Source organism: Pseudochaenichthys georgianus, chromosome 8 (genome assembly GCF_902827115.2).
Source record: "Pseudochaenichthys georgianus chromosome 8, fPseGeo1.2, whole genome shotgun sequence".
Taxonomy (NCBI): Eukaryota; Metazoa; Chordata; class Actinopteri; order Perciformes; family Channichthyidae; genus Pseudochaenichthys; species Pseudochaenichthys georgianus.
The window spans coordinates 33,521,692-33,544,196 of record NC_047510.2 but is presented as its reverse complement, the minus strand read 5'-3'; the positions used below and the strand labels follow the sequence as shown (position 1 = coordinate 33,544,196).

At 42.7% G+C, this 22,505-nt stretch overlaps 1 protein-coding gene across 1 annotated transcript in view; it reads right to left on the bottom strand.

The window, feature by feature from the left end:
• Positions 1-22,229, bottom strand: part of LOC117451746 (E3 ubiquitin-protein ligase SMURF2-like) — a gene marked incomplete at its 3' end in the record, with an annotated part of 46,154 nt that extends 23,925 nt beyond the window's left edge. The window contains exons 1-8 of the mRNA XM_034090128.2: positions 22,197-22,229; positions 21,782-21,939; positions 19,755-19,888; positions 11,447-11,512; positions 8,869-8,953; positions 7,942-8,025; positions 5,935-6,149; positions 3,628-3,712 (exon numbers count right to left, since the gene is read on the bottom strand). Coding sequence (XP_033946019.2) covers positions 3,628-3,712; positions 5,935-6,149; positions 7,942-8,025; positions 8,869-8,953; positions 11,447-11,512; positions 19,755-19,888; positions 21,782-21,939; positions 22,197-22,229 — 860 coding nt within the window. The remainder of the gene's footprint in view (positions 1-3,627; positions 3,713-5,934; positions 6,150-7,941; positions 8,026-8,868; positions 8,954-11,446; positions 11,513-19,754; positions 19,889-21,781; positions 21,940-22,196) is intronic.
• Between the last annotated feature and the right edge of the window lie 276 nt (positions 22,230-22,505).

The window sequence follows — 22,505 nt, the reverse complement described above, 5'->3', positions numbered from 1 at the left end:
CCCAACATTAGCTTTTTACTTCTTGAGATTGGATTCATGTTTCAGTTATAATAAAAGTGGTGTTAATATGTGGAGATGATCAAACATGTTTGTTTGTGACAGAGATTATTTCCGTCAATAATCCAAAATCCAATGGAAAAACCCCATTGGATTTTTGTCGAGGAAACAAGGAAGAGGTTTATTTATAAAATAAGTTCCTCTTTGCAGGAGTGAATGTTTCAGTTGTTCTGATTCCGTTCACATTACTCAGATCTCTGCAGAAGTGCACACAATATAGCAGGAATGTATGAAAAATATCACAGGGTGGGACGGGGGGTCAAACAGAGACGAAGCTCACACATCATATTGGTTTTAAAACATACCAGAGCACTGACTAACTGCGAGATTCCGAGATGTCTGAGAAATTACTTTTTTTATTCAATTTTTCTTCTTCTTCCTCCCATCTAAATTATTTACTGCTGCCCTGCAACCCATTTCATCTGGACTCCACGGAGACAGAAAGACTCAGAAATTACAGCAGGCTCGCTCTTTGCTTCGCTATGCGCTGACTCTTCTGTATTTCGGGGCTTTTAAAGCCAAAAGGGGGACTCTGGAGCCTCACGAGCGATGAGAGCTTGGCAGCGAATCGTTAGAGCGCCGGGCGAGGTGTGGCGTGACCAATAGTCTCCCATCAAGAGCAATAAAAAGATCATCCATCACTCAAACGCTGAGAGAATGCAAGCAGCAGGCCAGGTTTCATAATATCTCTCCTCTATTATTGATAGCATCTGGCCCGAGGACTTTAGTGCTAGTCGTCCTTGTTTTTGAGGGACTTAGCATGGACAAAAACGTGCGAACATTTGCACAGACGTCAGGACAAGTGAACACTGGCTTGTTTGGAAAATTAGGTAAATAGGCTTGTTGTGGGGTCCGACATTTCGCCTTTAAAGACTAGCAAGATGAGTAAAAAGACATGGCCGTCATTAAACAAAACGTTGTTGCAGAAGAACCAGCATGTTCCCTATAAGCAAGCATCTAATTTACTTGAAATCCCGCACACATATTAAGCTAAATGAGCTCTACAAAAAAGCCTGATAGACCACTAAGCTCCGCCTACTTAGAAGTGTTTCTAATTAGCATAACGCATATATGTGGGCGGGGCTTATTTCGAGGAATATTTCTGGAAGTATCTTCAGACACGAAACTTGGTATTCTTGTTAAAACCAAGCCCCCAGGAAGTGCGCCGGACTCCGAGGAAAATATTCGTTGTAGCGAAACGGCGGTACTACACTTCCGTATCAGTCGCTGGGCCCGGAAATACTTTTTCCCATTGACTAACATGGGGAAAGAGACGTCTGTAAATCGTTGGATAGTTTTTTTTAAACTAAATAAACTACCCAGTATGAACACTTGTATTGCCCTCATTAAAAACATTCGGTCCTGATGTTGTAAAATGTGCAAATAACGCTATTCTGAGAGTTAATTTTCCTCGGCATTATGAACGCGCATCTAACCCACGGGACCGAGCCGCCCGGCACGTTCATGTGACGTGTTCAGCACTACATGAGTTTTACCTTTACCCATGGATGCACAATAAGAACGGATTATATGAATATATGAATACTTTCGTGACGTTTCGCTTTCTCAAAAGTTGAGCCATTTTGTCCTCATGCGCCAATGAGAAACTCTCATAGGAATGAACGAGGCCCCGCCGCCCACGCCGTATCCAGCTCTTAATATTGTACATATATCTCAGTAGCACCCCATACTCAGTGCTCACTCACTGATAGAATGAAAGCAATAGGCCACGTATTTTAATATCAGACATATTTTATTGATATTATCTGGCCTGAGCTAAGCGCGTTAAGGTACTTGAGAAAACTTATAAAAAGTGTTATAACGATTGTTAAATGTGTGTTTGACTTATGTAGCATTACATCTGAACGGCAGAGAACCAAATCGTTCAGAGCTCCGTGACTCGGGGCTCCTCTCGGCACGTCAGCTCGTAATCGGCTGCAGGTTTACGGTGAATTACAAGAGACCGTGACACGATCTGTGTGTGATGTCAGGTATGTCAGTACATGCAGGAGATGTGAGCATCTGTGGACAAACCGATTTCTCGAGAAAACATTTTATTATTCTTGTGTTTTATGTGTTACGCTTTATAAGGTGGATAGTAAAAGGAGAAAAACCATACAAAAGTGGCAACGGAAAAGTATGTTGAAATGTTCCTGTCAGTTTATATATCGTGAAAGACAACTGTGACTAAATGTGATCGTAACTCTTTTTATGACGTAAGACAAACTGGGATCCATATCGTTGAAGAAAAAAGAGAGCCGACTAAAAGGTAGTTAAAAAAATTAAATATCTGCCGAATTCTCTCATTTATTATTATTAAAGGCATATTTTTCTTTAGCATCCTTTTTTAATGCTGAATTGTTTCATAAAAATATGTATTTTTTATTATCCTTATACATTTCTTTTTTGACCTACTTTGCAACTTATTGTTTTAGATTGTTTATGTCCGCACCACCAGATACCAAAGTTCCTTGAATGTGTAAACGTACCTGGCAATAAACTTTCTGAAGCTCAGCGCAAGTTCAACCAGGAAGTCCGTCTTTCCTCATTCATTTACTATTTCCATGTTACTACTCCTTTTCACCTCCCGTCCCTCTGAATCCAGGGTCAAGCTAAGCCCCTCCCCTTCAGACCGACCCCAACTATCCATTCACCACCACCAGGGTCAAGCTAAGCCCCTCCCCTTCAGACCGACCCCAACTATCCATTCACCACCACCAGGATCAAGCTAAGCCCCTCCCCTTCAGACCGACCCCAACTATCCATTCACCACCACCAGGGTCAAGCTAAGCCCCTCCCCTTCAGACCGACCCCAACTATCCATTCACCACCACCACCAGGGTCAAGCTAAGCCCCTCCCCTTCAGACCGACCCCAACTATCCATTCACCACCACCAGGGTCAAGCTAAGCCCCTCCCCTTCAGACCGACCCAACTATCCATTCACCACCACCAGGGTCAAGCTAAGCCCCTCCCCTTCAGACCGACCCCAACTATCCATTCACCACCACCAGGATCAAGCTAAGCCCCTCCCCTTTAGACCGACCCCAACTATCCATTCACCACCACCAGGGTCAAGCTAAGCCCCTCCCCTTCAGACCGACCCCAACTATCCATTCACCACCACCACCAGGGTCAAGCTAAGCCCCTCCCCTTCAGACCGACCCCAACTATCCATTCACCACCACCAGGATCAAGCTAAGCCACTCCCCTTCAGACCGAACCCAACTATCCATTCACCACCACCAGGGTCAAGCTAAGCCCCTCCCCTTCAGACCGACCCCAACTATCCATTCACCACCACCAGGGTCTAGACCCCGGGGGGTTTCATCGGATCGGGTCTCCCCTCCCGAATGATACTCCCGCACAACGGGGCCTAATCGCCAAAACTCCATTACATTCATTTGTGTATTCCTGGCAATAAATATGTGTTCTTTCATCAACACCGTCTCTCCTGATTGAAGTCTTATTCTGAATGGCTGACAAAATTAAAAGAGAAAACATTGACTTTAGTAGTCAGACTGACTCTACCACGGCTGCCTTACAGACTCTGCCAACAGGAAGTACGTACCGTGGGACTCGGGGGTCGTGCCACGTGCTGACGCCCGTCTGCGTGTGCAGGAAGTACACCTGACCCTGCTGCGTGGTCCTCTGCTCTGTAGGGACACACACACATCACAATATTAGATATAAGAATCTGATCGTACAGTGAATACAAATAAAAACGGAGCAACCCTGATGTCAAGCGGAGTAGTGGAATATAGGAAGTGGAAGTACTGGACCTCCTACCACTGTTACACTGAATACAATTTAGATATTTAGGTCTTAATGTGTGTATATGTATAAATGACTCAAAGCGCTTTTTATATGTATTTTTATATACATTTATTTTTATATTCGGGATTGTGGGAAACTGTATTTCGATCTCTGTCTGTGCACACAAACTGAAAGATTGACAATAACGTTGACTTTAATCCCGTTATCTGGGTCCCTGATGTCTGCCAGGAAGATTGTAGACGCTTGATTGAGTTTTGAAGGCGCCGCTGCAGTGGAAACATGCAACTGTTCGGCAGCCAGGCTCCAGCTCTGAACTCAAAGCGCTGTAAGTGCAAAGACGCTACGATCCTCCGTGTCTCCGGCTCCTTAAATCCTGCACACTGTGAGCTTGTTGGCTCTCCCATGAAAGCTTGCGATTGTCTGACTGTGTGCAGAGAGCAGCACAGAGGCCGTTAACAGCCAGATCAATTCAATTAGATTGTCTCCAATGGAGCCAGTATTTCAGGCTCCTATGTGTGGCGCTGAACGAGCACACAGATTAGAGTTAGCATCGCAATAACCACGGCGCTCAGGGGGAAGTGGAGATGGCTTTCATGGAGGATGAAACCAGAGCAATCAGAATATTAAATATTGATCCGTCTTAAGATAGGAGAGGCTGGACATACAGTATTCATAGCAGAGTGTCTCCAAACTTATTTAGATATCCTCAATGACCTCATCTCCACCATTACGACACAACATATTACAACTGGAAGTAAAGAAATGATCTTTCCTCTGCAGTTAAATCTCACTCAGTGTCTCTCCAGGAAGACGGGTATTTATTTATCTTGCATTGTGACTAACTTTGGTTCATGTGTTTCTAAAATGTGTATAAAGTAATGCTGTCAAAATTATCACGTAACGGCGGTAATTAATTTTTTTAATTAATTGCGTTCAAATATTTAACGCATGCGCAGAATGGCCCGCCCCATACATCCCACCAGTGGCAGCGCCAGGGTATACTGGGGTAGGCTACACCCATACCAATAAATGGCTTAGCCCCTCCATGAAAAATTATGTTAAAGTAAGCAAAATAAAGTCCGCCAACTCGCGGAGTAAATTGCACAGACAGCAGTTAGTCAGATTGATGTCAGCAGCCGCTTGTCTGGAAATACTGAAGACCAGAAACGGTTTTGAAAACGTTTGTCACGTAGTGATCGTCTTCTCAATAGAACATCTTTGATAATGTCTTCTGGCCAATCAGAATCAAGATAACGGCGTGGTGTTGTTGCAGGAAGTCCTGACGGAGAATACGTTTGCTGTAGTACATCTCTATACATCGATACAACATTACGAAATAAGAGCCCACGGTTTGATGATTGATAGGTGTGTGGGCTGTCTTTCATTTTGACACACAGAACAATGTTATATATACAACATCCATACTGTATGTTAAATGGATATATCCACCTTCTTTCATTTATCTTTCCATTCCCACAACAATATACATAAAGAAATGGCATATTTTGGACATAGTTCGAATGGTGATTAATCTGATTAATTCATTTTTAAGCTGTGATTAATCTGATTAAAATGTGTAATCGTTTGACAGCCCTAGTATGAAGCAGACTGTCTTCTGTGTAAACACGAACGTAGGCTGGCGTTTTAAAGCCTTGACATTATTTGTTAGCCGAGCGCTAATGAACCCAAAAAAGCATTTTAACGGTTGTTTGCTCGCATTCTTGCGCACAGACCTGAAAAAGCATGAATTCAGATGTTTTTTTAATGGCATTATTATGTAGTTATATTGGCATACTTTTAAACAATTTATCTTAATTAAATCGCAGCAAATGTGTTTTTTTGGGTCCATACAGCCGTCGTTCACTCGGTTTACTCAGCAGATGTTTGACTGTAGCAGAAATAGTTATTTTACGCCTTGATTGTTAAAATGTTGTTTTTCTTGTAGTTAGTTAAGGCTTGTTTTGACCTCATGTCCTTGGACCAAGCAATAATGTTTCATTAAGGCTCTAGAATAATCTCTGCAGCTCCAAATATCAGAGATTTTCACATATTTTATTTCAGTAGCCCATTATTACTCCACGTCTCTCTGATCCTCACTCACCGTATCCCTCGGGGAGGTCGGGGGGGGTGTGCAGGTGGGTTCTGCTCATGTAGTTGCGGTGCCTCTGAGATCGGACCCGCCTCTCCTGGGCTCGCTGCTCCCCGTTGATTGGCTGCGGGATCGTGGTGGGCGTCGCCCCGTTGGTGGTGACCGGCGTGTTTTCATCCACGATGCAGCTGAGAGGCCGGCCGGGGCTCGAGTACTCTGACGCCGGCCTGAGGGGAGAGGGGGAATAATGTCACGTTATCGATATTGTGATGATATTATAGAGTGGTGCCAGGATCACGTATTTTTGTAGGACGACCAGAAGTTAGCATCTACGTGGTTCCCTCCACAAAACATCACTTCTGAAGTAAAAAGCTATAAAGGAAATACAGCACGGTCACATGACTTCACGTCACCACCGCTAAGCTAAAGGAGGCTAATGTTGGGCTATAAAGGAACTACAGCACGGTCACATGACTTCAAGTCTCCACCGCTAAGCTAAAGGTGGCTAATGTTGGGCTATAGAGGAACTACAGCACGGTCACATGACCTCACGTCACCACCGCTAAGCTAAAGGCGGCTAATGTTGGGCTATAAAGGAACTACAGCACGGTCACATGACTTCACGTCACCACCGCTAAGCTAAAGGAGGCTAATGTTGGGCTATAAAGGAACCACAGCACGGTCACATGACTTCACGTCACCACCGCTAAGCTAAAGGCGGCTAATGTTGGGCTATAAAGGAACTACAGCACGGTCACATGACTTCACGTCACCACCGCTAAGCTAAAGGAGGCTAATGTTGGGCTATAAAGGAACTACAGCACGGTCACATGACTTCACGTCACCACCGCTAAGCTAAAGGCGGCTAATGTTGGGCTATAAAGGAACTACAGCACAGTCACATGACTTCACGTCTCTACCGCTAAGCTAAAGGCGGCTAATGTTGGGCTATAAAGGAACTACAGCACGGTCACATGACTTCACGTCACCACCGCTAAGCTAAAGGAGGCTAATGTTGGGCTATAAAGGAACAACAGCACGGTCACATGACTTCACGTCACCACCGCTAAGCTAAAGGTTGCTAATGTTGGGCTATAAAGGAACTACAGCACGGTCACATGACTTCACGTCACCACCGCTAAGCTAAAGGCGGCTAATGTTGGGCTATAAAGGAACTACAGCACGGTCACATGACTTCACGTCACCACCGCTAAGCTAAAGGCGGCTAATGTTGGGCTATAAAGGAACTACAGCACGGTCACATGACTTCACGTCACCACCGCTAAGCTAAATGTGGCTAATGTTGGGCGTGATGATGTTTAGTCGTCTCATTAAGACACTTGTTAGTAACCGCTGTTTTAAAATCCACCAGTGGGGAATTCACTGACATATTTTATGTTGTAGAACAAAACGCTAAAATCTCTTCAGCTTGTGTTAACCACAGACCTTATATCAGGATAACAACCAAAACATTTTAACTCAAAAACCTTAGATCTGAGGGAAAAGCAAGCGCTCAAATGCCGTCTAACTTCCAAGATTTAGGACTCCAGCCACTCCGGAAGACCTTTAAGCATCGATAATGACACGTTGTTGACTAACTAGATGAAGACAAACAGTAGAAAAGCTACCAGTGTTAAAAAGAAAGCGTATAAGAAGGTGTTAAATGAGAGATCTCTTCAAACAGCAGCTGATCAATAGGCTGCATTTCGGAAGTCTTCAGGTGCTAAATGGGAAATCCATACTCCTGCACCCGCCTGAGGTATGAGCCCATAACAATAAAACATGGATAAAGAGACGGAGACGGAGCGGGGGAAGATCTCCCTCCTCTTCGTCTCCTCTCCTCTTCCTCTCCTGTCAGATCCGTGACCTGCTGGCTCTTCCGCATCATTAAACACCGTCTGGAGCGCTCTGTCTGACACCTCCGCTTTCTTTTTATGTTCTTTGGAGAAATCTACTCTAGTCTGAGAGCACTGAGGTCAGGGATCGTCTATCCGCCTGTTCCTGCAGAGTGTCTCTCACCTGGTGGGCCTCTCCCACTGCGTGGTGCGTGTGATGTGGTTCAGATACTGGATCCTCCCTGACGCCGTCCTCCTCTCCTCCCAGCTGCAGCACAAACATACAGGCAGTGAGAAGATGGATCACAAGATCACAAATACTAGTCTGGGGGAGATGAAAGCAATAGAGAAATGCATGAACAACTGGTAAGAGAAATCAGATAACATGATTTGATTTTTGTCCACAGTATCTGACCATTGCATGTATGATATATGTGTAATGTGTGTATATGTAAAGCGCTTTTAGTCATTGAAAAAGCACTATAATAAATGTAAGGAATTATTATTATTATTATTTCAGAATGGACGGCAAGAAGTCCGACAATTTCCTTTTATTTGCTTCTTAACAATAAGTGCCGTTGCTATTTGTGATGAGGTCTGACGCTTCACCACGGAGGTGTCAATGGACAGTCATTATATACATTTAAATATATAAGCAATTAATTATGAATGAAACTGTCAAAACTACGAATAAAAGATGCCAAGATGTTTAGAAATAAAATACTGAAATTACTCTCAAATTGTTAACGTTGGCTTTATCTGAATTACCCTGATATTACCCTGATATATTACCCTGATATATTACAGACCAAGAAAGCAGCAAAAAACGTTCAATATTTTTAAAAGAAAGACCTTTTATCTGATCTTTGTGGACTCTGTAGCGTGTGCAAAGCTTCTGTTACTATTGGTTTTTTCTGTGGCAATGGTTGTTAAACCTCTTAATTGTTAAGTTAAATGGAAAACAGGTTTAATTTAATTTCCTTTCGCTGTAAACGCTGGCTTTAATGCCCACAGAAACATTATAAACCCTGTACCTGAACATTTAGGATCTGCAACAGCCTCTAGATAAACTCCTTGTGAGACGATAAGAGATTTCTCCAGAGTCACTCACCCATCTGGGAGATCGTTGTCGAACAGCTGGCTGCAGTCCACCACCGGGCCGCCGGAGCTGATCCGGTCCCTGGACTGCAGGCTGACTGCAGAACACACGGCACAGATGCACACACACATTACTACACACACCATTACTACACACACACACACCTTACTACAGACACACACATTACTACACACACGTTACTACACACGTTACTACACACACACGTTACTGCACACACACATTACTACACACACCATTACTACACACACCATTACTACACACACACACCTTACTACAGACACACACATTACTACACACACCATTACTACACACACGTTAACTTACTACACACACACACGTTACTACACACACCATTACCACACACACACACACACACACACACACACACACACACACACACACACACACACACACACGTTACTACACACACTATTACTATCAAATAATTGATTTCAAAATACAGTTGCTGGTCTAGATCCATAGATAGATAGATGGATAACTTTACATACATTTTTTCGACATACGATAATAGGATATTTTGACAGAATACATTTGTCTTTTTTTTACTATACTGTGATTTTTACATATTTTCCGAAAAAATGATATTATGCTCTTTTTAATTAATATTTTCAACGTATCAATTACGCATTTTTACATATTTAAATGTACTAAACTATTCATTTTTTCATTTCTAAATTAAGTGTTAATTTTGTGATTGTTGTGGTTGTCTTTACTAGTTATTTCTTGCTGAAAGAAAGAGTGGCTATTTAAATTAATTAAAAACTGTAAAACCGTTAGACGTTTTTGGTCAGATATTTTAATCAGATCATATTGAGCTTTTTCTAGTTTAGCTAAAATATCACCTTGTTTCTTTTCCCCCCGTCCCCAATGTTGTTATTGTTAACTTTAACCCAAGCAAGAATCACCAAAAACTGACCTTCTGCATTTAAAATACGATATGTCATCCCCTTTTATTTTTCGAAAAATTAAGAGATTCTACTTTAAACCAACATTTGTGTTTTTTTCAATCCTAATTTTGATGTCCTTTGTGCCGCCTCGTCATCCTCTTGTCTCAACGATGTGTAAAGAAAGGTTAATTTACGATCATATTTCATCATAGATTTTCATTTTATATATGGGAGGTGTGTGGCGCAGTGGGTTGTGCGTTGGTGCTCGGATCAGTAGGTCACAGGTTCAAACCCCACTGCATGTCGTTGTGTCCCTGAGACCCCAAATTGCTCCTGTGGAGATTGCCCACAGGATTGAGTATGTATCTAACAAGTGACATGCAATGTGATATAATATATATATATATGTGCCTCGTCGCAGAAACAAAACAGAGCATGGAAAACCATTAGCAGAATGTCAAAGCTACGAATAAAAGATGACGAGATAATTTTAAGGAAAACACTGTAATGACTTTAAAATAGTTAACCTTGGCTTTCACTTTGTTTGCTTTTGCTGTAAACGCTGCCCATTAGCGGTCAGTATACCACCTCTCTGAATATGTAATACAAAGTGACAATATGCTGCTCATCTGACCTCATGCTGCAAGGTTTTTGTGCAACTTTTATTCGAATTTCTCTTAAAGTGGACCTATCATGCTATATTGGAAACATATATTGTAGGGCCATACCTATACAAAACATGTCGGTGAAGTTTTTTGCTTAACATACCAAACAATTCACCCGTTGTAGCCATGCCTCATACTGCTCATACCCCTCCTTTGAAGCCCTTAGAGAAACGCGGATTGTGGGTCCTTAGCTTAAAAAAAAAAAAAAAAGAGGAGGCGGAGCTAATGCCTGATCAGAATTCTACCGGAGATAAAGTTAAATTCTGCTGTGATAAAACGCCATCCTGTTCTAAACCACATCAAGGATTATTTCTGTAACAGTATGGAGCTCAAATGCTTTCTCTCTCTCAGGTTTATCACAAGGTGAGTTCCTTTCTTATTTCCTGCTTTTTAAACACATGCTCTCTCCAGTACAGGTTAGCTCTGAGTGTTAGCGAGGCTTGCTAATGTAAACAAAGACGAGATTACGTCCAAAACACGTCAGGCATTGTTTCTGATAGCAACTCTCTGTGGGTCCGCTGCCGATATCTGTATCCGCTCGTTGTAGCCCCGTTTTTAGAGATTTGGGTACGGAGGAAAAGAGAAAGGGTTTTATTTTCTGACGCTGCCGGGGACACATGTTTATGTAGAAAAGACAAGTGCATTTTGCATGATAGGTCCCCTTTAAAGTGGCTGTTTTTCCTCAATCTGTTAGTGACACTAAATGCACCCTTGTTTGGCATTTAATAATCCATTTCTTACACAATGAATGTATATATAATATCCTGTTTTATATTTTGTTACTGTAAATGTATGTATATTTTTTCTACTTTTGTAATGCTATTTTATTTCTATTTGAGTTGTTTCAATTGTGGATTGTTTATTTTTAGTCTTTTAATTTCTTTAATGTACTATGCCTGTCTCTTTACGCTGCTGCAACGCAAACATCTCCCAAATTGGGATAAATAAAGTACTTCTTATATTATCTGATCTTATCTTATGTCCTTCTGCACTCACCCACTATCTGCCCTCTGACCGTGTCGCTGTCGCTGGGACTCAGCTTGTTCAGGTCTAGTCTCTGATCTGTGGAGAGAGGACAGAAAGAAGAAGTGAAAAACAAAGAGAGACAAACAGGAAATTAGAAGAAAATAGGAGAGAGGTTTCATTAGATTTACATTTAAACTAGTATGTCCTGAAAAGGGAATTTCAATGTCAGTGTATCCATCTAATCGGATATGTAATAAAGTTAGACTAAATGTACAAATATACAATATGCAAGACAAAATGTACAATAAGCAATAAACAGTCTCAATAGGCGAGTACTTTTCCCAGTATTCTTCCGATAGTTCCTGGGATTTTGCGTTCACACTACTTTCCCGGAGAGGAAAAAGGTTCCAATTTCTATTGGCTGGGCGGATTGCAAACCACGCCCCGTAAAACTCTGAAAAGTTTTTGTGAAGCCGCCATTTTATTTCCTTGCATTAGCATTATTAGCATTAGCATTATCCCAGCGCACCAACGGAGAGAGACTAACTTATGGCAACACAAAAGAAAACATGGGAGCGGTGGAGTGATGAGGAGGTGTCGGCTTTCTGGCGATTTACTCGGAAGGCTTCAAGACAAAAACTGGAAGTACTGAAATGGTTTTAGGACTCATTCCTGCACCACTCTATGGGATGATGCTTTTACAAAATGTTAAGAAAAGTAGTAGTTTGATAAATAATCATCAGTAATGTTTAACCACAGACTCTAGTTCAGGCTTACAACAAAAACAGATTCAGAAAACCATTGACTTCCAGACAAGGGTAGCAGAAGTGGTAAAATGCTGACTAACCACCACTGTATGGGATGAAGCTTTTACAAAATATTTACACAAGGAGTATTTTGATAAATAATCATCATTAAAATCTCTTCAGCTTTAGTTAACCACAGACCTTAAAACACACTCAGACAAAAACCCGGAAGTACTGAAATGCTAACTCTTTTCCGGGTTTAAAGACTCATTCCTGTATTCCTATGGGATGATGCTTTTACAAGATCACTACAATCTCAGGCCTTATCTCAGGCTAAAAACCAAAAACACACTCACAACCATTGACTTCCAGGCGAGGGAAGCAGAAGTGGTAAAATGCTGACTAACTTCACGGTTTTTGAACATAGATTAAACAGCCAGCCAAGCTCTTTTGAGAGCCAGCGAATGAGCATCCATGCTCCTTTATTGACTTATTTGCAGTCCACTGACATTCAAACAGAGTGAAACTATAAAAAAAAGAAGTTACAAGGCACTTAAGGATCTCATACATGCTAGTGTAACATACACAGATTAACACATAGGACCGCTAAGTGTAACCAAGGTAAATATAGCTAATGCTAGCTGTACAATAAGCATGTATACAGGCTAGTATGGCTAACGCTAGCATGTATGCTAACGCTACCGTGTATGCTAACGCTAGCGCGAATGCTAATGCTTTTCTCATTGTGTTTAACATTTCCACATGGCATCACATAAACACAATACATGTTACTAATCCTTACAGTGTAAGTGTAAGGCTCACACTTACAGTCATTGCTTTCTGACGGACTTGACCTTTTTACTCTTCAGGCTGCATAGGGAAAATTAGTAGCAGTCTACTCATCGATGTCTACTGCCATGCTATTATTCAGTTCACTTTCTCCTACTTCCTGTACCCGGTTTCCTGTCTAACCTTCAGTACACATTTTATAAAAAATTATAAATGTGCAAATATGAAACATACAGGTCAAAATCACCTTGCTATTGGTAGCTGAACTGTCAATACCCCAAAACATATTCTTAGATATAAATACCTACTTTTGAATTATTTAGACACAATTAACACTTATAGTTTAATGTCTTGTTGTTACTTAAGAAATGATCATATTTGTTAAGTGTTATTATGGGAGAATTACTGCTACTACTGCCTTATTAGGCCCATATTGAGCAGCGCATATTAAGACCAAAACTCATGTACAACAACTTCCGTACTTGCAATAAATAAGCACCAATTAGAGGGTTATTGAGGACAAACTCTCAACTAATGGCTTATGGCAAAATATTTACACAACGAGTATTTTGATAAATAATCATCAGTAAAATCTCTTAACCACATTTCAGGCAACAATTGACTTCCAGACAAGAGAAGCAGAAGTGGTGAAACGCTGACTAACTTGCATGTTTTAGGACTCATTCCTGCACCACAGTATCATTTACATCCCCCCCCCCCCCCTGTCTGCAGACCACAGCTTGGCTCTGCTCGGGAACAGATGGCTGGTTTTTGTGGAACAGCCACGGGTTGTAAAAATCTCACTGAGCGTCGGTACAGAGCCGGCTTCAGTTCAACTGCAGAGGTCAAACATTTGACAAATTTCCGTACAAAGCCTGCACTATTCCACTCAGTCTTAGCATGGACATGAACTTCTGCCAAAGTCTGGAAACTCTTTGTCTGAACTTCTTAAAGTCTGCGGAATTTGAGAGCGAGGGAGAAAGAGAGATCAGGCGGAGAGGGAAAAAAAGAAGAAACAGAGCTAAAAAAAACTTCCAAGCTGCCTGCAGACATGAGAAATGGCACTATCTGCGCCCTGTTGTCTGGGTGTCATGCAGATCAGCTCAGGATGTCTGTCTAGACTAAACAACGACCGAACCGGGCAGCGGTCAAACTGAGGGTCAGCCGCCGCAGAGAAAACACACAGAAACATGTCTCTGAGTACAAGAGGAATCACTCTGAGATGCATCGAAGTACAGATGTTTCAATGCACACAAATAAAGCACTAGAGTGGTGCAGCGATGAGTCCTAAAACGCAGAAATGAGTCAGCGTTTTAGCATTTTTGGGTTCCCTGGTCTGGAAGTCAATGGATTTATGAGTGTGTTTTTGGTTGTTATCCTGAAATAAGGTCTGTGGTTAACACAAGCTTAAGAGATTTTAATGTTTTGTTCTGCGACACAAAATATGTCAGTAAATTACCCACTGGTGGACTTAAAAACGTCGGTAGCTAACAAGTGTCAAAATGAGACGACTAAACATCATCACGCCCAACATTAGCCACCTTTAGCTTAGCGGTGGTGACGTGAAGTCATGTGACCGTGCTGTAGTTCCTTTATAGCCCAACATTAGCCACCTTTAGCTTAGCGGTGGTGACGTGAAGTCATGTGACCGTGCTGTAGTTCCTTTATAGCCCAACATTAGCCTCCTTTAGCTTAGCGGTGGTGACGTGAAGTCATGTGACCGTGCTGTAGTTCCTTTAAGGCCCAACATTAGCCTCCTTTAGCTTAGCGGTGGTGATGTGAAGTCATGTGACCGTGCTGTAGTTCCTTTAAGGCCCAACATTAGCCTCCTTTAGCTTAGCGGTGGAGACGTGAAGTCATGTGACCGTGCTGTAGTTCCTTTATAGCCCAACATTAGCCTCCTTTAGCTTAGCGGTGGTGACGTGAAGTCATGTGACCGTGATGTAGTTCCTTTATAGCCCAACATTAGCCACCTTTAGCTTAGCGGTGGTGACGTGAAGTCATGTGACCGTGATGTAGTTCCTTTATAGCCCAACATTAGCCACCTTTAGCTTAGCGGTGGTGACGTGAAGTCATGTGACCGTGCTGTAGTTCCTTTATAGCCCAACATTAGCCGCCTTTAGCTTAGCGGTGGTGACGTGAAGTCATCTGACCGTGCTGTAGTTCCTTAATAGCCCAACATTAGCCACCTTTAGCTTAGCGGTGGTGATGTGAAGTCATGTGACCGTGCTGTAGTTCCTTTATAGTCTTTTCCTAGAAGCCCCCTGACAAATATGTTTTCCTGGAGCGACACAGGAAACCAGAACCTTGTGCCACAGCTGTGAGTGGTTTGCCTCTGCATTTCCTCTCTCTGCTGGCCTCCTCCTCACCCCGTTAGTTTCTCCATTAGTCTTCCTCTCAGTTTCCTCCGCAGACTGGCAGCATGTGTTCAAACACACACAACATGCCCTAGTGACTAACCTCCCTCTATCTCCGTCTGCCGATCTAGACAACCGGTCATTTCAAGCAGACATGCATAATTGTAGAGCCATTAAAGTGTAAGCGTAGATTTGTTGTGTTCTCTCTGTTGTGGTGAGTGTTTGTCTTTCTTTTGTTTTGTGCGTTTTCTAGCGGTTGCCGTTATGCCCCCCTAAAAGTCTGTTGAGAGGTCATTGGGTTGATTCAGACATTTTTGTTTAATTGTAAAGCTTCTTGGATTGACTGTAACATGTGTGCACAAAGAAGGATGCAGGGATGATGTACTTGTGTAAGCTGACCTTGAAGGTAGCATCTCCCTGGTTCCCTCCACCAAAAGCCAATGGGATACTTACACGTTTTGTTCAGCAGGATAATCTCCACATATTAATGGCACTATTATACTTGAAGTGTATGCAATCTCGAGAAGTAAAAAGCTAACGTTATGCTATAAACAACGGTCACATGACAACACCGCTTAGCTATGTTTGGCTTGATTGTGTTTATTAGTCCTTTTTAGCCAGTTGTTAGCAACCGCAGTTTTTTTCTTGACGCTTATTATTAACCACAGACCTTATCAGGCGAAGAACCAAAAACACATTCAGAAAACAATTGACTTCCAGACGAGAGAAGCAGAAGTGGCAAAATGCTGGTTTTAGGACTCATTCCTGCATATGTCACATGGTTCCTTCCACTGGCGACCATCTCGAGTTTAATTTAGCTAAAACATTCCAGTAATGTAATAATAAGTAAGCCGTAATACTGTCTTTAAAGCGGTGGGATTATACGATGTCTACAAACCCTCCAGCTCCAGAAGCTACTGCTTTAACTAGGAGCCATTTACCAAAGCCTCAGCCTCATTTATCCAGTTAGCTTCTGACACTTGCACTGTAATTGCAGGGTGATGCTGATTGGCTCTTCCTGTTCTGGCAGAGTGTTGACCCCCCTCTACAGGCCTGGCCTTTGTCAGGATTCTAAAAAGTTCTGTCACTTAGGCCAAACCCCTGCTTCTTATCACACTACAGGAATAAAGCTGGCTTGATGGATGCTGCCTCATTGACCATAGAGAGGTGAAGGGGTGAAGTATTTTTTGTAGGCTGACCCTGAAGATAGCATCTCCCTGGTTCCCTCCACAAAAAATCAATTGGATGATTGCAGAAAATAATCTCTGTGTCAAACAAACGTTCATGATATTTACACGTTTAGTTCAGCAGGATAATCTCCACATATTAACACCACTTTATGATTTCTGAAGTAAAAAGCTAATGTTGGGCAATAAAGGAACTACAGCACGGTCACATGACTTTACGTCACCACCGCTAAGCTAAAGGTGGCTAATGTTGGGCTATAAGGAACTACAGCACGGTCACATGACTTCACGTCACCACCGCTAAGCTAAAGGTGGCTAATGTTGGGCTATAAAGGAACTACAGCACGGTCACATGACTTCAAGTAACCACCGCTAAGCTAAAGGTGGCTAATGTTGGGCTATAAAGGAACTACAGCACGTTCACATGACTTCACATCACCACCGCTAAGCTAAAGGCGGCTAATGTTGGGCTATAAAGGAACTACAGCGCGGTCACATGACTTCAGGTCACCACCGCTAAGCTAAAGGCGGCTAATGTTGGGCTATAAAGGAACTACAGCACGGTCACATGACTTCAGGTCACCACCGCTAAGCTAAAGGCGGCTAATGTTGGGCTATAAAGGAACTACAGCACGGTCACATGACTTCACGTCACCACCGCTAAGCTAAAGGAGGCTAATGTTGGGCTATAAAGGAACTACAGCACGGTCACATGACTTCACGTCACCACCGCTAAGCTAAAGGCGGCTAAAGTTAGGCTATAAGGAAACTACAACACGGTCACATGACTTCACGTCACCACCGCTAAGCTAAAGGAGGCTAATGTTGGGCTATAAAGGAACTACAGCACGGTCACATGACTTCACGTCACCACCGCTAAGCTAAAGGCGGCTAATGTTGGGCTATAAAGGAACTACAGCACGGTCACATGACTTCAAGTAACCACCGCTAAGCTAAAGGTGGCTAATGTTGGGCTATAAAGGAACTACAGCACGTTCACATGACTTCACATCACCACCGCTAAGCTAAAGGCGGCTAATGTTGGGCTATAAAGGAACTACAGCGCGGTCACATGACTTCAGGTCACCACCGCTAAGCTAAAGGCGGCTAATGTTGGGCTATAAAGGAACTACAGCACGGTCACATGACTTCAGGTCACCACCGCTAAGCTAAAGGCGGCTAATGTTGGGCTATAAAGGAACTACAGCACGGTCACATGACTTCACGTCACCACCGCTAAGCTAAAGGAGGCTAATGTTGGGCTATAAAGGAACTACAGCACGGTCACATGACTTCACGTCACCACCGCTAAGCTAAAGGCGGCTAAAGTTAGGCTATAAGGAAACTACAACACGGTCACATGACTTCACGTCACCACCGCTAAGCTAAAGGAGGCTAATGTTGGGCTATAAAGGAACTACAGCACGGTCACATGACTTCACGTCACCACCGCTAAGCTAAAGGCGGCTAAAGTTAGGCTATAAGGAAACTACAACACGGTCACATGACTTCACGTCACCACCGCTAAGCTAAAGGCGGCTAATGTTGGGCTATAAAGGAACTACAGCACGGTCACATGACTTCACGTCACCACCGCTAAGCTAAAGGCGGCTAATGTTGGGCTATAAAGGAACTACAGCACGGTCACATGACTTCACGTCACCACCGCTAAGCTAAAGGCGGCTAAAGTTGGGCTATAAAGGAACTACAGCACGGTCACATGACTTCACGTCACCACCGCTAAGCTAAAGGCGGCTAATGTTGGGCTATAAAGGAACTACAGCACGGTCACATGACTTCACGTCACCACCGCTAAGCTAAAGGCGGCTAAAGTTGGGCTATAAAGGAACTACAGCACGGTCACATGACTTCACGTCACCACCGCTAAGCTAAAGGTGGCTAATGTTGGGCTATAAAGGAACGACAGCACTGTCACATGACTTCACGTCACCACCGCTAAGCTAAAGGCGGCTAACGTTGGGCTATAAAGGAACTAAAGCACGGTCACATGACTTCACGTTACCACCGCTAAGCTAAAGGCGGCTAATGTTGGGCTATAAAGGAACTAAAGCACGGTCACATGACTTCACGTTACCACCGCTAAGCTAAAGGCGGCTAATGTTGGGCTATAAAGGAACTAAAGCACGGTCACATGACTTCACGTTACCACCGCTAAGCTAAAGGCGGCTAATGTTGGGCTATAAGGAACTACAGCACGGTCACATGACTTCACGTCACCACCGCTAAGCTAAAGGAGGCTAATGTTGGGCTATAAAGGAACTACAGCACGGTCACATGACTTCACGTCACCACCGCTAAGCTAAAGGCGGCTAATGTTGGGCTATAAAGGAACTACAGCACGGTCACATGACTTCACGTCACCACCGCTAAGCTACAGGTGGCTAATGTTGGGCTATAAAGGAACGACAGCACGGTCACATGACTTCACGTCACCACCGCTAAGCTAAAGGCGGCTAATGTTGGGCTATAAAGGAACTAAAGCACGGTCACATGACTTCACGTTACCACCGCTAAGCTAAAGGCGGCTAATGTTGGGCTATAAAGGAACTAAAGCACGGTCACATGACTTCACGTTACCACCGCTAAGCTAAAGGCGGCTAATGTTGGGCTATAAAGGAACTAAAGCACGGTCACATGACTTCACGTCACCACCGCTAAGCTAAAGGCGGCTAATGTTGGGCTATAAGGAACTACAGCACGGTCACATGACTTCACGTCCCCACCGCTAAGCTAAAGGCGGCTAATGTTGGGCTATAAGGAACTACAGCACGGTCACATGACTTCACGTCACCACCGCTAAGCTAAAGGAGGCTAATGTTGGGCTATAAAGGAACTACAGCACGGTCACATGACTTCACGTTACCACCGCTAAGCTAAAGGAGGCCAATGTTTGGCGTGATGACGTTTAGTCGTCTCATTTATACACTTGTTAGCAACTGCTGTTTTTAAATTCCCCATTGGGGTATTTACTGACGTATTTAATTCCGTAGCACAAACCGTTAAAAAATCTTCAGTCTCACAGACCTTATTTAGGGCTTCTAACCAAACAACACATTCAAAAAACATTGATTTTCCAGAAGAGGCAACGAAGAAGTACTAAAAGGCCGACTCATTTCCTGGTTTTGGACTCGTTCCTGTACCACTCTATATAAGACATGGTTCCTTCCATACATAGACTCGTATAGCTAAAGACATTTGTGGTAGTAATAATAATAAAAGGAGTAATACTGACACTTACAGCCCGTGTCTTTGAGGCGGTTGATGGCGTTGGACAGCAGGCGGACGCAGCCCAGGAACCCGGCTCCTTGCTTCTTGTGGATCTTCTTGTGGTTCCACACGCTGATGGTGATGGAATCTGATTTTCCGATGTATCTGAAAGGAAGGACAGAAGAAGGAGACATTTAACGGCTCTCATAGACACCATGATAATCACTGTTGGACCCCTTAGATACCATGACAGAGTGTGCCGTGCTTGAATCACTCCAGCTTGGCTAATCACTCACTCAATCAATCAAGAGTCAGGGTTCATACACCAATGATGTTCAATGACTTCTTCATGACCGTTACCTAATGTTCCATGACCAAAAGAAATACTCTTTCTCAGCGTACCACTGAACATGGTTTATTTTAACGTGGAACAGGAAAATAAGGTCTGCATATGAAACATGTCGTGCCTATCTAAAACAAATCAAATAGCTTACTAGCTTCCACACGCTAACGCAACTCAAATCCATCACCAGCAAAACACCTCGTCAGTTAAATGCCATTTTACGTTTCATTACGATACAGTATTTATTATCATTAAAGTATTACTATTTCGACGATTAGATAATATATAAATTATATTTAATAATAATATATTTAATTTATATAGCGCTTCTCATCTGCCAAGACAAATCTCGAAGTGCTTCACAACAAGGGATACACTTTGAGAGATTAAACAAATAATTGTAATAATAAGAAATCAAAAAATAAAATATAAAATAGAGTACAAAAATAAAAGTACATATTTGATGCAACTTTAGTTACATTTCCATGACCTTTCCAAAACTTTGGGAAATGTATTGTTTTCCAAAATTTTTCCAGGGCCTGGAATTAGCATTTTTAATTCCCATGACTTCTCCAGTTTTTAATGACCGTAAGAACCCTGAACAATTTATTACAACAAATTGATGCAAACATGAACTTCCACTAAGAGACAATCGTCCGTTCCACTGCCTACCAACAACGATAGCAACCATTTACTTACACGTTCACTAAGATATTAATCTTAGTGTCTGTAATAAGTTAAAATATCTTGGACACTTTATTACAGAACAAATGACAGATGATGAAGATATTTATAGGCAATCCCGCATGATGTGCACAAGCAAACATTCTCCTACGTAAGTTTAGTGCGTGTCCAGATAGATAGATTCAACTTATTGTCATTACACAGTACAGGTACCATGTAACGAAACGGTTTCTCTGCATTTTACCCATCCTAGTGTTAGGAGCAGTGGGCAGCTATTATGTACGGCGCCCAGGGAGCAGTGTAGGGAACGGTGCCTTGCTCAGGGACACCTCGGTAGCACTTGGTCTTTCCGGGACTTGAACTGGTGACCTTCCAGTTGCCAAGCCGAGTCCCTATGGACTTCGCCACCACCGCCCAGATGGAGTGAAGATGTCTCTGTTCAGAGCATGTTGCACACCGCTCTAAACGGCACGTCTGTGGTCAAACTACAGAAAAGCAAGTTTACGGAAACTTCAAGTAGCTCATAATGATGCCATGAGAATATTGCTGAAGAGACCCCGATGGTCTAGTGCAAGTGAAATGTTTGTGGCTGCAGGAGTCAATACTCTAAGCTGTTTTAAGAAATCTTATGTATAAATGTATTTGCCGGCTTAATGCCTCTGATAATGAAATCCTCTTGGCCTTATCGAACATAAGGTTTAGTACCAATCGCAGCTGTGGAGACATTGGTATAGTTGTCTCTTTGTAGGACACTGATTTAAATTATTCTTAAACTATGAATTCTTTTTATGCTATGTATGTAATTTATTATATCTAATGCCTTGTCTTTTATCTGGACCCTGAGTCTGTAATAAAGTTTTTTTCATTCATTCATTTGAAATGACGGCAGCAGTGATCGAGGTTTTCTTGACCATTAACCCGTCTTAATAACGAAATAACAGACTGTCCAAATTGACCAATCAGAATCAACTAAGCTATGGTAGCAGTTGTAAGACATTAGGTCATGACCAGTCTCACTCAGGATGTCTCACAACTCCCCGTAGAGGATACCACGGAGACGCCTTTTCACGGACACATTACGAGACACAGTTTGGACATGGAGGAGGAGGAGGAAGAGGAAGAGGAAGAGGAAGGTGGGGAAGTTGAGGGATTTTCCAGACGGTGGATGTGAACTTGTGATCCTGAGCGTCTGAACACCACAGACTGTGAACCTGTGAATCGTTTATTCACAGAACATATCGGGCGGAGGGAGACAGGATGGAGAAACTGTGACGAGCACAAAATAAAGAAACTGGAGCCGTGAAAATATCCGTCAGACTGCGGATGAAGTGGCGAGAACATGGCATTTTAAATTAGGCTCGCATTAAGTTCTCGAGACACTTTTGGTTTCACTTTAGTGACTAAGAAGGATGCTTCTTCCCCACATGTATGAGGATGATAAATGACCAGTTCATTGAGGTTTAAACGCTCATCAGTCATGCCGTCAAAACGGGTTGTAAACTATTTTGAAGCGGTTCAGGAGATCATATCAGACCTACTGCATTCTGGGGGAAATCACAGCATTTGCAACATGACTAAATATTTAAAATAAGGAACAAGCCAGGACACATATCTCAAATCCAAATACAGTCTTAAAAAAAAAGGCTGATTTTAAACGGGTTGATTCCAATTTTAATTTAGCGTTAGCATGCTGCACTTGATTTTAAGATGGAAGCAGCATGCCTTCATTAAAATGTTGAGCTGTGGCTCAGTGGA